Consider the following 16,081-nt stretch of genomic DNA (forward strand, 5'->3'; position numbering starts at 1 on the left):
GCTATTGGAATTATCAAAATTGAACATGAACACCTTAAGTCAAAATTTGAATGCGATGAGCTTGTAATCACGACTTCAGAAGCTGGAAGTAGGAAATTTCCGATAGCATGTGAATTGGCAGCATAAAATAAGACAGGTAAATAAATTTAGGTTTAATCAAATTGTAAGTGAACGATTGTCTTCTCTTTACTTCCTCTGTCTATATCCTATCCTCTTTTTCATACTCTTATATAATTTCTTCTCCCCCTTGTCTTACTAAATGTAGCCTACAGTTCACCCCAAAATTAAAATTCTGTCATTATTTACTCAACCTCATGTAGTTCCAAATCTGTATGACTTTCTTTCTACCTGGGAACACAAAAGGAAAAGTTTAGCAGAATCTCTGAAGAAGACAAAAAAGCACCAAAAAAACCATCATAAAAGTCCATCTGACTTTTAAAGCAGCACTAAGGAACTTTTCCTCTTCGGTCGCCCTACAGGTTGGAAGCGGAATTGTCCATTACCGCTGTCGTAAATAATTTCGATGTCCACAGACAAGGTAGAGTATGTTGCATGATTTCATAAAGCACGATGTATTGCGACATCAGAAACGAAGAAAAACTAAATAATGACTATTGTAACGCTTGACGTAAAGCAAGTCAAATTTGTAGTTTTCTTATGTCTCATTCGAAGTACAGAAACGCGACACGGTTTGGCAAACTTGCATAGCACGGTTATAGCAGATATAGGGCTGCAAAGCGAATCCAGAAGTGCCTTTCACCCTGTTACGACTTGATGATCCACTGAAACCATTTTGAAAACATTATTTCAAGGTAAAAAATGTTACTTAGTGTTGCTTTAATGGCAATGCAGCAAAGGTTAAGATTGTATTAGCTGAAACAGTAACTCTCAAATTGCATTTGCATATGCACATTTTCAAATATGCTGTGAATGCATTGTTTCAAATATGTTTGGGTTCTTATGTCACATGACTAATCACCATACATCATGTTTCAATATGCATGCAAATGAAATTTGAGGACTGTGGCCTAGAGGCAAGATTTTAAGTAAATAAAAATACTCACATTTTGATAGTGGGCACACAAAAATATCATTGGGCTTCAGAATGTTATTTAAAGCTTTTTCATCGGGAATAATGTCAGACTTTCTTCATTGTCTTTTGTGGGTGTGTTATCTTTTGCAAATCAAAATAGATTACTTTTTCCTCTTTAGGTCAAAAAGATGGACCATTTGAATGGAAACAATTCAGTTAAGTATATAGGCTAAAAGGAAATGGATACTGTAAATTATTTTGATGTTGCCTAATATATCATAGATTTTAATAACCTGTTGTATATTGAAAAAGATTTTAGGGAGGGAAAAAACAAAATGCTTAGATCTCTGAGGATTAGGCTAACTGAAGTCTGTAGGCTGTAAATAGGCTACTAATTTATTCGTGTCGAGTTTAAGGAATATATAGACAACTATTGAAATTCAGTCGTAATAATATTGACGACAGATGAATTCAGCTCAATATAATCAGCTAATAATAATAATAAAGTCATAATCATCGGATTTTCTCTCAAGCCTACAAAAACATTTCAGCGCACGTGCTTACGCGTCGGTCTCGTCACGAGACCTGAACGCGCTGTGAATGTCGGGAACTTGAGTTTTATATGAGTAGTTCAGTATGGATGTGTCAAATGTCTAAAACTTCATGCCCCATGATACACTGCGTCGGACACTCCTAGGTAATGACTTCCTCTCCAGAAAAAGCTGATTTTGAAGAGACTGTATGAAAAAAGCTGTTATTTTGGTACGCCGTTTTGTTGGAGGATGTGGTAAATAGCTCTTTACGGTTCATTTGAAGCTGCGTTTTGAAATGTAACCATGGCAACCGAACTGTCGTCCTGGTTAGCAGCCCTGCACAGGCTGTACTGAAGGCGATGCTGAGGGTTAGCTGAAGCCCTTCTGATATTCATTTGCCTTTAATATTGTTACGGAAGACAGTCGAACAGCTATATCTGATCTCGTTCCGTGATGGAAGAAGTCGATAGGATTTTAATTCACTCTCTGAGACAAGCGGGCACGTAAGTATCCGAAATCTAACAGGTCTCTTCAGTTGTGACAAGTCATTTCCTCCCTCTTTGGAGTGATGTGCATCTTGGTTCAAGCCAAACTTATCTTATGTCCATGTCTGTGTGGTTGTTATTTTCACCTTATCATCTTCCAGCGACATTGATGAGGATGTACAGAGTGTGAAGCAGTTCACCAGTGAGCTGATTGTGGAGGCGGTGGTGAGATGCCTGCGTGTGATCGACCCTGCGCTGGGCAATGGATTGTCCCACTCGCTCCCCCCTGGCATGTCTGCCCGCTTCAGACTGGGCATGAGCCTGGCACAGGCCTGTCAGGTGAGAGACACGGTGGCTGGACGTGCTTCTGCCTGCTAAACTTAACTTGACCTGACCCCTCTCAACTGACTGAGTCAGCTGATGATGACCAGTGAAAATGCATTACTGGTGATGAATAAGCACTTTTGTTTTTTAAAAAGTTTGAATAAATGTGTTACAGTGTGGACAATTATACCTTGTATATAAATTATGACTAAAGTTTTTCATGAAGAATATATGGGTCCTATTACTGCAGACAATATAGCCTATACCGCAGACGTTTCTCTGCAATTGATCTTCCACTATTGCATTAATCAAAATATTTTTTATTATTGTAATATCATCAGTAATTAATCTTTTTTCGCAGTTATTATATATGTTGTTATATATGTTTAGGATGTGGGCTTTAAAGGGGAAATTGGCTACCAGACATTTCTCTACAGCAATGAACCAGAGATTCGCTCTCTGTTCATGTTTCTGGTTGAAAAGCTGCCCAGAGAGAGTGCAGAGGCCTCTGACCAGCCTGCAGGTATGTTTGACTACTGATTTTTTCATTTATGTATTTGGCAAATGCTTGTTATTGATATTATACTCTGCATGAAATGAAGATTCACCCTATTTATTTTGAACTCCGGTGAAACAACAAACTTCTATCTGGTGACGTGTGCTGGATTTCTCCAATTATTTAGTCCACTTAAACCCGGCCCCTTTCTTAAATTCAGCCTTAAAGGTAGGGTAGGCAATTTTCGGAGTGGCTAGCAATAGCAACCTAGCTTTGAAAACATGAGATCCCACCCTCCCTTCAGAGCGTCTCCAAAGCCACGGCGCCTTTAAAACACATGAACGCACTAGGGGTGTAACAATGCATCGATATGGATCGATGCATTGATCAAACGTCTAATGATACGATGCATCGATGCCACACGTAAAATATTGATATACAGTACCTTTATTTTGACACTCTCCACATCCTCACGTAATGTCCATCTACGCATTTCCGCCAAAGCACGCATTTTTGTTTACTCACCATACTTGCCGGTGTGTCTTTATAACGTTAATTTTCTCAGCTGAAATAGACGCCTGACAAGATTGACTGAACCCTAAACAAGTTTTGTCACAAAAAGCCGGAATTGTCCACTGTCAAGGCATCGCAAGTTTGTGTTTTACAGCAGAAAGCGACAAGCACCCTTGTTGTTTGTGAACACAACCTGATAAGTCCGTTTTAGCGAATCAGCGTACAGTATTCAGGTCAGGTGACAAGGCTGTTAGCCTCTTCGAAAAGATGCGCTCGTGTTTCGTCAAAGCTGACTAAAAGTGATCGAGGATGGATCATTTCAACGAACTTGATGAACCCGTGATATATTCTTCGGGGGGGTAAAATAAAAAAATAAAAGCTGAAACTTTTTCACAGAGCCTTGCTAAAGCAGCACGTTAGTGGTGAGGGAAAAGCTCCCTGTATTGCGTGTAATCGCAGATCACAGTAATCACAGCAGAGTTGGCAAAGCGTCACGAGATGGGAGACGGCTTTAAACTACCTCATGACTCAAAGCACATAACATTACAATAATAATGAACATAAACAACTTAAAGTACTGACCTATATCACCTGACTGCTGCAATTTCGGGGTTGATAGTGTTACCATTGTAACGTATAAATTCAAGTCATGAGCCACTCAGAGTATAATGTCACAGGTTTCCATCTCTTCCAAATTACAGTAGTTATGGCGTGAACACAGCATAAGCTCGTTGTTTTGGTTCAGGAGGAACTGTAGGTGGCTGCTGTTTTGGTTGTGGTGCTCGGTGACTGACGTGTGTCTAACTACGCATAGCATGAAACACGCTGATGACGTGTGATGTCTGCGTGAGCATGGTGCGCGAAGGTATGGAAATACATACATTGACAGGCAGGTAGGACATTGTGCTTTTGTCGACTGGATGAACATTTAAATACATTTAGACCACTGATCTTAGTGATTGCTATCAGGATGTAAAGAGACTTTCAACCAGCATAACAAAAAAAAAATTCTGAAACAAATCGCCTACCCTGCCTTTAAGCTTGCATTCAGATCTGCCTCCATCCAACCAACAACCAACGAATAGAACCAAGTCCCCATCCTATATGTTTTTCGATAATTGCATTTTATCCAAGTTTCACTTCGATGTATCACCAACCATGCTGAATAAATGATCAGTCACTACTTGCGTTTCATTGCGACTTTAACAACCAGTTGCAATACAGATGGTAAAACTGAAATCTAGCGACTAGTTCTTTCTCTGAAAGTATGGTAGCCCGTTTTCTCCACAGAATAAAAAAAAAGGTAATTGCGACTCTTTTATCTCACAATTCTGACTTTATTTCTCAGAATTCCAAGTTAATGTTGTGCAATTTTGAGTTCTGAGAAATCTGTAACACAGACCTTCATAAATACCAACCTTTCTTTGAAGTATCTTTCAATCCGCATTCATTATCATTCCCTCACAATAATGAATGACGTAATAGTGATTTGCAATGATTCACCTTATATTAAAACTGGTTTGACTCAACGTTTTTTTTGTAGACTTTTCAACACCAGATGAGTTTCTGGCTGTGTAATAATATTGAAGTTGTGGTTGGGCTGTGTTCTTCATGCTGGGATCAAAGGGTAATGTAATTAACTAGGCTAGGGTGTTAATCTAACAGCTTAAAGTGCTGATTATACCCAGCTTTCTTCAATAAAACTAGAAATTATTTATTTTCTCCCTCAGTTCTCCTACATTCATTCATTTAACACTCTTGATTGCATAAGAATTGCATTAAAATGTTTTATTATCTTGGAAAGCATCCAGTCAACTTCAGGTAATAGCATATTAACTCAATCATAAACTCAGTGGGAATGCATGCAGACTGGTTCAGACTCACTATCGCAAACATTTTTTTTTGTGTGTTTCCTTGCCATTTTGGCATCACATGTTGTTCCTGATTACTGGATTAAATGAAAATTGTTGATGAGGCTAGTTTCTCAGAATAGTCTGATTGTCGTCTACATTTATATCTCCTCTCTTAGGGAAGTCTGCGCTGTTGCAAAGAGCAATTGCTGCCCAAATTAGAGCGCAGTTGTCAGTGCCTTGGCTTCCTCCGTCCTGTAGACTCCCCATTCATCGTAAAACACAGGTACCACAACATGCCTACACCTTGAAATCCCAGGCTTATGCAGCACTCTAGATTTGAAATACATTAAAAGCCTGTTCACACTAAGGATGATAACTATAGCGATTAAGATGTGGTTCTAAATGTAAAAGAACAGTAGAGTCCACACCACAATTATAACGATACAAAGAAACATCATTAGAATCAAGTTTCACATCAAATTTTTCCAGATGATAAACGATAAAAACATTGACTGCCATTCATAATCCATCCTTCTTTAAAGAGCACCTGGATTTAAAGGGGCAGACAACATAACTGCAGCGCATGCTTATAATATATTGTTCCTTGGTGTGTTACTCTAGTAACTATACAAATATTCATATCATATGGTTGAAGAATTTATACTATATTGCCATGATACATTATGTACAGTTATAGAGGTGAAACTGCTTCCATGCTGCCTAACTACCTGACAAATGTGTGTGAATGTAATTTCAGAGTTCCGGCCCATGTCACAGTTTCCACGCCCAGCCCCTGAGCCTGCCATATTCAGTGAAGCTCTCTTCCAGGAAACAGACTAAAGGCATGCTCAGTTTCTCTTATTTAACCCTGGGTTTGCTGTGATATGTCTTATACATTGTGGTATTGCCCTTGTTGCCACTTGCCCCAGAAGTGTGACTACACCTTTAAGGAATTTGACAAAATGATTTTACCTCTTATGACTCATTCAGCTAACATTGTCTTTGATGTTTCTTTGTGAATTCTCTCAGATGTGCAAGAATACTGGAGGAATTATTTGCTGCCTGTGACCTCCCAACCTTCCCAGCATGCCTCAGTGCCAGCGTCCCTCCTGGAGAACCACATCTCTGAACTTAGTGCCGCTCAGGAGTGGGAGAGTGAATGGAACAGCCAAGGCCTCCTTTCAAGACTTACACCTGAGGTTATTCTGCTTCCCTTCATGTTTAAAGAGAGAGTTTGGCCAAAAATTTAAATTCTGTCATTATTATATAAGTTGTTGTTCAGTGATAATTTTGACATCCGTCCTAGGTATCCATGTCGTTCGCGTTGACGCGTTCATCAGTGTTTTTTTATTTATTTATATACTATTATTGTATTTTATGAATCGTTTTAATTTGTTTATTTTTTGGTGTTCATTTTAATTTTTGTTTATTTTATATAAATTTTACTATGAGCTGTTGTCTTTATCATTTTTATATTTTTAAATGTCTTTAATTTTAATTTCAGTTACTTGCTAAGACAACATTTGTAAATTGCAATATTTTTTAGGTTTAAAATTGACACTTTATTTCAATTACCAAACTTTTTTATTAGTTTTAGTTTTCTTTAACAATGTTGATTTGTGAATGAACGATTTGTTTAAGTTTAATCATAAAAGAATGGTTTGAAAAGGTTTGAATGATTCATTCACGGCTGTTAGTTCCTCACAGAAAGCTTTTGTATGATGTTTTTTTTTTTTTTAAACCTTGAGAGCTCCACTCTTCATTCACTTTCCTTATATTGAAAAATTAACAGATATTCTTAAAAAAAAGAAGGTTTGGAACAACAAAAGGGTAAAATTGTCAGGCATTTCAATTAAATTCAGCTCAGTGTACTCATACAGAGAGCCTTTTTTATAGCCTCAGCATGACATCTCTTTAGCACGATGTCTAGGTTCCCTGTCTTGATAACAACAATAACATTAACATGTAAATATTTTTGCTGCCGCCCTGCTTTCCTTGATGGAGTCTCTGTGCTAAAGGCATGTATCAACATGAGGATGGAACACAGAGATGTCTTTCACACAAGTGTGACATTTAGCATGTATGTGTCCTGTGACTGTACCGCTGCCCTCTCACATCTTAGTTCCACATTCTCACCTCATCTGCCCTCCAACATACACACTGGCCTATTGTCTGACCCCAGGAAGTTCTCCAAGGGTCCGGCACGTATTTTATTTCTAAATCACAAGGCTTAATCGGCATTTGTAACTTATTTCTGTTCTCTCTTTTATCGGCAGTGCTTTGAGAATAGTTTTGGGTCTGAAAATAACCACAGAATATTTAAGATTTAGAGTTTATTTAAATGGTCATGATTTTCTAAATAAACTGTAATATTCAACCAAAGAGATATAATTATGTTAATGATTTCATTAGTGAATAGTGATTTTTAAAGTCTCTTACTGGAGATTTTGATTTATTTAATCATTTTGATTCCTTGTTCTCAGTTTGCTTAACTCACTCTTGTTATCTTGTCTCTTCAGGAGTACAGATCCAGGAAAAAAGCTCGACTGCAGAAGCGGATCGAGGAGCAGCTAAGAGCGGCAGCTCAGCCTCGACCTGACGCACACGGAGCCACACGCTCGACTTCTGACCTTGCTGAGCTTCTGCTGTCATTCGGTGGTGTCTCCACTGGGGGAGATGTGCTGACCAAAGGCACACGCTTCACCCATACAGAGAAATTCACCTTTACACAGGTACCTGTCAGAGATTGTTTACTCAAACTGATGTGCCAGGGATCCCACACACTGGAAAACCTTGACATTTCTAATGCTGTTTTTCAGTCATGGAAAATTTAGTACATGTCGTGGAAAATAGTGTCATGACTGTGTGTTACTAACAAGATTATCTTAAAATGCAGCTTGCCAGACATGGAAATGTACCAGAAATATGTGCCAAGAGAAATATTCGTCTAAAATATTTCGTGTTAAATGAGGAGTAGAGTGCTGATGCATGATGTCATTTTGTGTACTGACTGACTTTAGATGGGTTGCAGTAAAAACGCGCTAAAAATTGCGGCCTGTCAGGCTACGTCTACATTAATCCGGTAAATTTTCATTTCAAAACGCTCTCCGTCCACTCTAGCATTTTCATGCTTTTTCCAAAAGTTTCTTGTCCACACAGAAACATCGGAAAACGCTAAATGCATGCACATGCATTAAACCTCATAAAAGCTCACTGAGACGATACAGACAGAAGAGACATAATAAAGTTCTCATGATATTCTTCAGGTAGGATCATTTTATTTAGAAAATATCTTACATTCACAGGTCGCTCTCAGTAACCATTATATGTTCTCTTGCTGCAGGACAACAATTGCGAGTGAAGTTTCTGTCATCTTTGCAGGACTGCAGTATGAGTGTACAAAGTATCATATATATTTAGCAACACTGAAAGTGAATAGCACATAACAGGCACAATAGCGGTATAAATCTTTTGGTTCAATATGTGTCACATGACTAAAAATACGAAAATGTATTTGTGTGGACTAGGCCTCAGAAGGCTGTCATGTAATTTAGGCTGAGACAAACACAGTAGTTATAGTTCTGATAATATGCTTTCCCAGTAGGACTCTGTAATTGGTCTGTGACTAACCTTTCTTAGGTTGTATGATTATTCTAATGGACTATAATACAGCTTTATAAATAATAGATTAACCTTTAAAAACACAAAATTATTATTATTATTATAAACGGTTATATAGTAATAATATATTCATAATGTGTATTATGTTGACTAATGGGCTATGATACAGTTTTTTTTAAAACAATTCATAAACCCAAAATTATTATTATATTTATCAATTATATAGTTATTCATAATGTTTATTATGATTTAATTGCTGCAGTCTTATGATTGTTAGTAAACAGTTATTAAATGTGCGTACTTGTTATTGGACCCTTTTTGTACAAAAAGTACAAAAGATCAGTATTCGTCAATATCTGCTTGAATAACTTCAAGTTATTTTTGTCATTATTAAAACTATTACCAAAAGTTAAGTTTAGATATTTTATCCAGTTAATTGTGTTTACTTGGAGATCCATCTTGAAATGTTTAGGCTCTTAACTAAAAAGCCAAATTAAAGTATAAGACCAATTATTTTTTAGGAACCTGAGAAAGCAGCCCAGCAGATGGCAGCAGCAGCAAGTGCATTACCCAGCTCTCACCAATCAGAGGAGGACCTAAAGGCCCAGCAGGAAGCAGAACTTTCGGCTCTGCAGCAACAGTTGCAGCAATTGTCAGTCCAAATGGAAGAAGTGGGCGGAGACATTAAGCAGCTCACTGTGTCCATCCAGCAGGTAATGACCAATCAGATAATATGAAATGGGATGCTGACATTATATCACATTACATATATTGTATCACATAAATAGTGATGCAACGGTAATAATATGGGGAAATATTTCTCAGATTTCGAAAATGAATTGGGAAAAAAGTTAAGCAGTTTTTTTTTTTAAATAATTGATATGTCTCTTTTTCCTTCCCATTAATGTCTGCAGGTGTCAGATGAGCTGCAACAGAAAGAAATGAGTAATGCCGAGAAGGAGAATTCGGTCAAAATGAAGAGACAGACCATTGACCTACTGCCTGACGCTGAAAACAACCTGCTCAAGTTACAGGTAGACCAGTTACACTACTTACAAACCTGTACCACCCCCTCTGACTTCATGACCAAAAGCAATGGGAATAACAGGACAGTGCAAACAGAAGGAAATCGTATGTAATTAGCCTGTGATGACGTGTAATGACATGTTTCTTTTCGTTTGTCCTGTGTGTTTGTGTTTGGTAGACTGTGGTAGAGGCCAGCTCTAAACGAGTGGTTCATTTGGCCTCTCAGTGGGAGAAACACAGAGTCCCGTTGATTGATGAGCACCGCAGACTAAAAGAGCTGTGCAGCAACAGAGAGGTACTTTGTGTTACCCTGATGTGTTCTACAGCGTTATAGCATCTACACTCGTCAAAGTCTTACATGCACTCCTGTCTAAACAGCCAGATATGTAGATATTAATCATTTCAGTTAATTATCCCTGATTAATAACAGGCTAATTAATTGATCCTGCATAAGTGTAATAATGAGAATTTATGAGTAGGGCTGCACATTATGGGGGAAAAGCGATTTTTCTGATAAAAAACTGCAATTAGGATATAAAATGTGTTTTTATCTCTATCTTGTTTGTAGGGCTGCACAGTTTGGCCCAAAATGTTGTAATTATATATAAATGACTATAGTAATTATAATTATTTTATTATGATTATTATTATTTAGTAATAGAAAGATTAAAAATAATAAATATTGCTATTGTATTATATAGGTGTCAGATTTTTTTAATATTGAGAATTAGTAATATTTTTTTTTTGCTGTACATTTTTAACATTTATTTTTGGCTGTCTTAATTTCTTAATTTTCAAATATTAAACCATTAAAGTGTTAGTTCACCCAAAAATTAAAATTATCCCATAATTTACTTGCCCTCAAGCCATCCTAGGTGTATATGACTTTCTTCTTTGAGCCAAACACAGCGTCATACTTAAAAAAAAAATATCCTGGCTCTTCCTAGCTTTATAATGGGAGCGAATTGTAACTAATATTTTAAAGCCCAAAAAAGCATATCCATCATAAAAGTAATCCATCACACGGTTCCAGGGGGTTAATAAAGGCCTTCTGAAGGGAAGCAATGCATTCTTCTAAGAAAAATATCCATATTAATAACTTTATAAGTATAATTACTTGCTTCCGGTAACGACCGTGCATGAGTTGATTTCCGGTGGAAGAGTGACCCGATCCATGACGTAGGAGTAGCGTAAGCTTGAACGCGTGTGGTTTAATCAAATAGGGCTGGGCAACAAACTCAAACTCCTTTTCTCTTTTATTGAATTCCTCCGACATTTCTCTTTAAAAAGTCTCGTTTTAGACTTCTAATTTGTGACTGTTGTTTTGTTTTGCTCTATCCTCTGCACTTCAGCGTTCGTCAATTCGTCATGCGTCAGGTCAGAGGTCACTTTTCCACTGGAACTAAACTCGCTTAAGGCTGTTCAGAAAGCCAGTGATTATAGTTTATAAAGTCATAAATACGGATATTTTTCTTACAAAGCGCTTCGCTTCACAAGGCCTTTATTAACCTCCTGGAACCATATGGATTACTTTTATGATGGATGGATGGATGTGCTTTTTGGGCTTCAAAATCTCAGTTACTATTCATTCCCATTATAAAGCTTGGAATAGCCAGGATATTTTTTAAATATAACTCCGATTGTGTTTGGCTAAAAGAAGAAAGTCATGTACACCTTAGGATGAGTAAATTATGGGAATCATTTTTGGGTAAACTGACCCTTTAAGATTTTGTTAACAACAGCCGGTTTATAAACTCTTACAAGTTTGTGATGTTGGGTGGTGCAAGTTTCATTTCCAAAATACGTTATAAGTGAGCCAAAATCAGAACACATGAAGATATTTATGATGTGGTGCATAAAATCCACACAAACTGACAACATGACCTGTTTAGAGACACTGAAAACTGGGTCATCAGCTGCTCAGATGCAAAAGAACACAGTGTCACGTTTCACTCTGAAACGCACAGCACATATATTTATGTAATTAAATCGCAGCCTTTTTTGATAATAGCACTAACCCATATCGCGATGTTACCATTAATCATGCAACCCTATATTAGATTTTGACAGCATTTTTTGCTTTCACAAAGTGACCGGTTATGTAAACTTTCGCTTAGTCTGAGTCCTCCAGGAAGCTGTCAGAGATCAAAGACCTGCATGACAAAATCAGACAGTCTGCTGAGGAGGCCAAAAAGAAGGAAAGTCTGTACAAGCAGCTGGTACGTTTTCATTTTATCACCCCTCTCCTTGCTTTTTAGTCATCCAGAAAATACATTTAGCACTACACCATGTCCTAACCAGTCAAAGAACAAAAACTGAGTGTTGCATGCCATCTGTCCCATGGACATGAAGTTTTATCCACATCAACCACCACTTGGTTTTATATCTTCTGCATATCAGCATCTTTATATCAGCTGTGTAACCTCACCCCATTGGAAACTTTGTATATTGAACTGTATTTAAACTGTGTATATAATAAGCTGCAGCTGCATTACATTATTATTTATTAAACATCAAATATGTTCCAATTGGACAAACAAATGTACACATGGTTAGGATATGGTCAGAGAAAGCATTTAAGTGTTAGTTTTGTTTTATAATCTTCTGTTTGTTGGTTTAACATGCAGCATGTTTGCGTACTCCCCATCCTAATGTTTTTCCACAGCTAACCGAGTATGAAACACTGTCTAAAGATGTGTCTCGCTCAGCCTATACCATGAGGATCTTGGAGATTGTAGGCAACATAAAGAAACAGAAGGAGGAAATCACTAAGGTCTTTGTTGGAATTGATCCTTTATCTAGCCCTCAATAAAATACTTCATCTGAGTTCATGACGTGTTTGAAGTTGGCAGGCCTTTAGAAGCCTTTTGACCTCTGACCTTATTATTCGACCCCCTGCAGATTTTGTCAGACACAAAGGACTTGCAGAAAGAGATTAACGGCCTGACAGGAAAACTGGACCGAACATTTGCTGTCACAGATGAACTGGTGTTTAAGGTCAGTACTATATATTGTGGGGTCCAAAAGTCATAACATATAACATTTATACACTACCGTTCAAAAGTTTGGGGTCTGGAAAAATGTTTCATGTTTTTCATGAAAGAAGTATTTTATGCTCACCATGGCTGCATTTATTTGATAAAAAATACAGAAAAAAATATTTATAATAATTTATAAATTTTTCTATTATTTTTATTTGAATATATTTTAAATGTGTTTATTTCTGAGATGTTTCTAAAGAAAATGTCTTATTATTATCAGTATTGAAGACAGTTGTGCTGCTTATTATTTTTTTGGAAACCGTGGTATTTCTTTCAGGATTCTTTGAATAGAAAATTTAAAAGAACAGTATTTAAAAAAAGTAATATTTTGTAACATCAGGTTCTGAAATTTCTTTACTGTCACTTTATGATCAGAATAAAATAATTTACTTCAAAATAAATTCTTATTCATTGTTTTTAAAACACTGAAATCTTTTCAAACTGCAGGATGCCAAGAAAGATGAATCTGTCCGCAAGTCTTACAAGTACTTGGCTGCCTTACATGAGGTATGTGTCTGCATATCAAATATTATCCACAAATCAATGTGATAAAATATATTTTGTTGTCACTGGTCTTGATATTTGTCAATGAGCAAAATATACTTTAGTCCTGAAATGCAGGTACTGTGTTTGAACCACATTTTTGTCTCATGTGACAAGGCCTGCAAAAGACAAGCAGCTTGTGTACCTTCAAAACACATTATGGACAGCAATGGCACATAATGCGGTGGCGTGTGCTCCTTAAGCTCAGGCCATTAGCAGTGCTTTAGTGCTCTACACAACTTAACTGAAGTTAATGTCATTGGTATTTTTTTTTTTGTGCTCTCAGAACTGCACTCAGCTAATTCAGACCATTGAGGACACAGGAACCATCATGAGAGAAATCCGAGATCTTGAGGAGCAGGTGTGAAACCATCACATTTTTTAGATGCATTTTCATTTGTGAAAACTAAGCAAACATCATTTCACTGTCACTTTTCAAACGTGTCATCAGTTTAATGTGTTTCTTGATTTTGTAGATTGAGACAGAGAATGGAAAAAGGACAGTTAGCAATCTAGAGAAGATTCTTGAAGACTACAAGGCCATTCGTCAGGAAAACTCTGCCCTTGCTGCGAAGATCCGGGAAGGTTGAGGTGTTTCTCCGTCCATGTTTGATGGTACTGCAGAGCGAAAACCCAGCCTGCTGAAATGAACGCTGCTGTGAGAGACGTCAGTTTGGCTTTCATCCGCGTCAGCCCTCCATCAGAATTAATCCTCATCACATCAGCAACTTTCAGCTTTTACTGAGGGTTTGAACACAAGAGTTTTTTGCATCAAAATGACACAAATTTGAAGAAATGTTAGTTAAAACTAATTCTGATCATTGTGATGAGATTCTGTTTTTTAACAAAAGCTTGGACTGCAATAATTTGAGAAGGACCTGTACCGTCGCTTCGGCTGGATGAGGCAACATCTTTGTTATACGGTGATAACCACATTATGTACATGAAAGTGTCCGTTAACAGTGACCTCTGATTGTTGTTCATCATATGGGTTGAGCTGCTCATGAACATTACAAGATTCAGGTTATTTGATCGAACTTAACAGCTTGCCTGTTTCGTATTAAAGCATAAATTTGATATCGTATCTGTTTGTTTGGCTCTGATGGATCCATAGAACTGTTAAAATGCTCGTCATTGAAAGTAATGTCTTTGAACCTTTGTGATAGAAAAGTACTCTGTCGGGCTAACTGTAGGAAAGCTGTGTAAACACATTTAAGTGTCTGATTAACTAACACTGATGATTGTCCCAATCAAACTGGTTTTCAAAGTTTATGCCATCTATGGAATGTTTGATTTTAGAGATTATATGGAAAAGAATGTTTTGTAATTTACCATTACTTGTATACATCTGCTCAATCTCTGAACATGATGTTCTGGTATTTCACCATTTTGCCACTAGTTGTTATTGTCTTTAAATTCCCCCTTTTTTTGGCAAAATAGTTTTGAGAATGAAGTTTTGACTCTTGAAATGAGAGATTTGACCTTTTGACTTTTGATTTGGGCAAAGATTGATATTTGCTGTAATAATTAGAAATTATGAGTTGAGCTGCACGATTTGGGAATTGCGAATTTATATAGAAAAGAATGTTTTGTAATGGCCATGACTTGTATACATCTGTTCAGTCTTTGAACATGATGTTCTGATATTTCACCATTTTGCCTCAAGTTGTTATTGGTGGAGGAGATTGTCGGCTGATTGAATCTGACAAAAACGTCCCAGTCACATTTCACTCCAATTTGAAGAAAATGTATCTACTGTATGTAGCTTTAATGAAACCTTACAATAGTTTTAAAAAGTACAGAAAATAAACCGGGTTTTTTTATTTTGAAATGTTTATATAATTGTCCCGATTATAATGTCAATGAAAAAAAAATTAACATAGTGGAAACTAAAAAATAACTTCAGTCTTAAAGGAAAAATCTATTTATTGCATTTAGATTTTGGAGTGAAATACGATATACTGACATGTACTTGAAGGTTTTAAGTTTATACAGTTTGATTAGTATTTTTTTCTGGGACAGTGACAAAGCACGCTCTCGCGAAACTGTTGCCTCTGCCACACCCTGTTCCAAACATACTCCAATGAATTCTGTATGAATCTGAATACATGCAAGTTATTTCCGAAAAGAACTGCTATAAAGTAGCAACATTTTGGCCATTCTACACTGCTTATTTTATATTTCTTTGCTGATTAGCCCAGTAAATAAGTTATGACAACTTGTCGATCAGACAAAAGTGTAAAACGTGCCTTTGCTCCAAACACCTAAAATCGACTAATTGAAGACAAATGTGTGCATTCCGGATGGGCTCCTAAGTAAAAATCAATTTTGCCTATCTGCTAGGATAAGAGAGTAGGATAAAGTTGGACATAATGGTCAGAGGAGATAATTACATCAGCATTTTTGTTACTGCACAAAACCCTAGTTAAATGCGTCCTGTTTGTTTCATTGTTTAGAATGCAGCGCACTCCTGAAGTCTGCAACAAAACACGCTGAGCGTAGAACAAGACCACGAATGGTTAAAAAATATATTGTTTTTGAGGCAGAACCAGTCTTTGGTCACACCATGTACATACATGCGAGAATATAGGAACAAATTCTGTTAAGTATATT

The 16,081-nt window shown here is 36.9% G+C and overlaps 1 protein-coding gene across 1 annotated transcript; it reads left to right on the forward strand.

Moving 5' to 3' along the window:
• The first annotated feature begins 1,661 nt into the window (after positions 1–1,661).
• On the forward strand, positions 1,662–15,631 carry ccdc22 (CCC complex scaffolding subunit CCDC22). Its single transcript, XM_081349422.1, has 16 exons — positions 1,662–2,069; positions 2,213–2,390; positions 2,766–2,898; positions 5,414–5,520; positions 5,995–6,079; positions 6,267–6,436; positions 7,757–7,969; positions 9,380–9,571; positions 9,773–9,892; positions 10,063–10,179; positions 12,002–12,103; positions 12,550–12,657; positions 12,786–12,881; positions 13,373–13,432; positions 13,755–13,829; positions 13,945–15,631. Exons 1-16 carry the CDS (start codon positions 2,020–2,022, stop codon positions 14,056–14,058), a joined length of 1,920 nt encoding a protein of 639 aa, XP_081205548.1. The 5' UTR covers positions 1,662–2,019; the 3' UTR covers positions 14,059–15,631.
• The last annotated feature ends 450 nt before the right edge of the window (positions 15,632–16,081 follow it).

This window comes from Scardinius erythrophthalmus (assembly GCF_964197995.2).
Source record: "Scardinius erythrophthalmus genome assembly, chromosome: 20".
In the NCBI taxonomy this organism is placed as follows: Eukaryota; Metazoa; Chordata; class Actinopteri; order Cypriniformes; family Leuciscidae; genus Scardinius; species Scardinius erythrophthalmus.

What these genes read in the sequence shown, in the direction of transcription:
- ccdc22 (XM_081349422.1), top strand. Translation starts at nt 2,020, where the DNA reads ATGGAAGAAGTCGATAGGATTTTAATTCACTCTCTGAGACAAGCGGGC. An exon ending in AGCTGTGCAGCAACAGAGAG is followed by an intron (nt 10,180 to 12,001) that starts GTACTTTGTGTT and finishes ACTTTCGCTTAG; the next exon opens with TCTGAGTCCTCCAGGAAGCT. An exon ending in ACTTGGCTGCCTTACATGAG is followed by an intron (nt 13,433 to 13,754) that starts GTATGTGTCTGC and finishes TTGTGCTCTCAG; the next exon opens with AACTGCACTCAGCTAATTCA.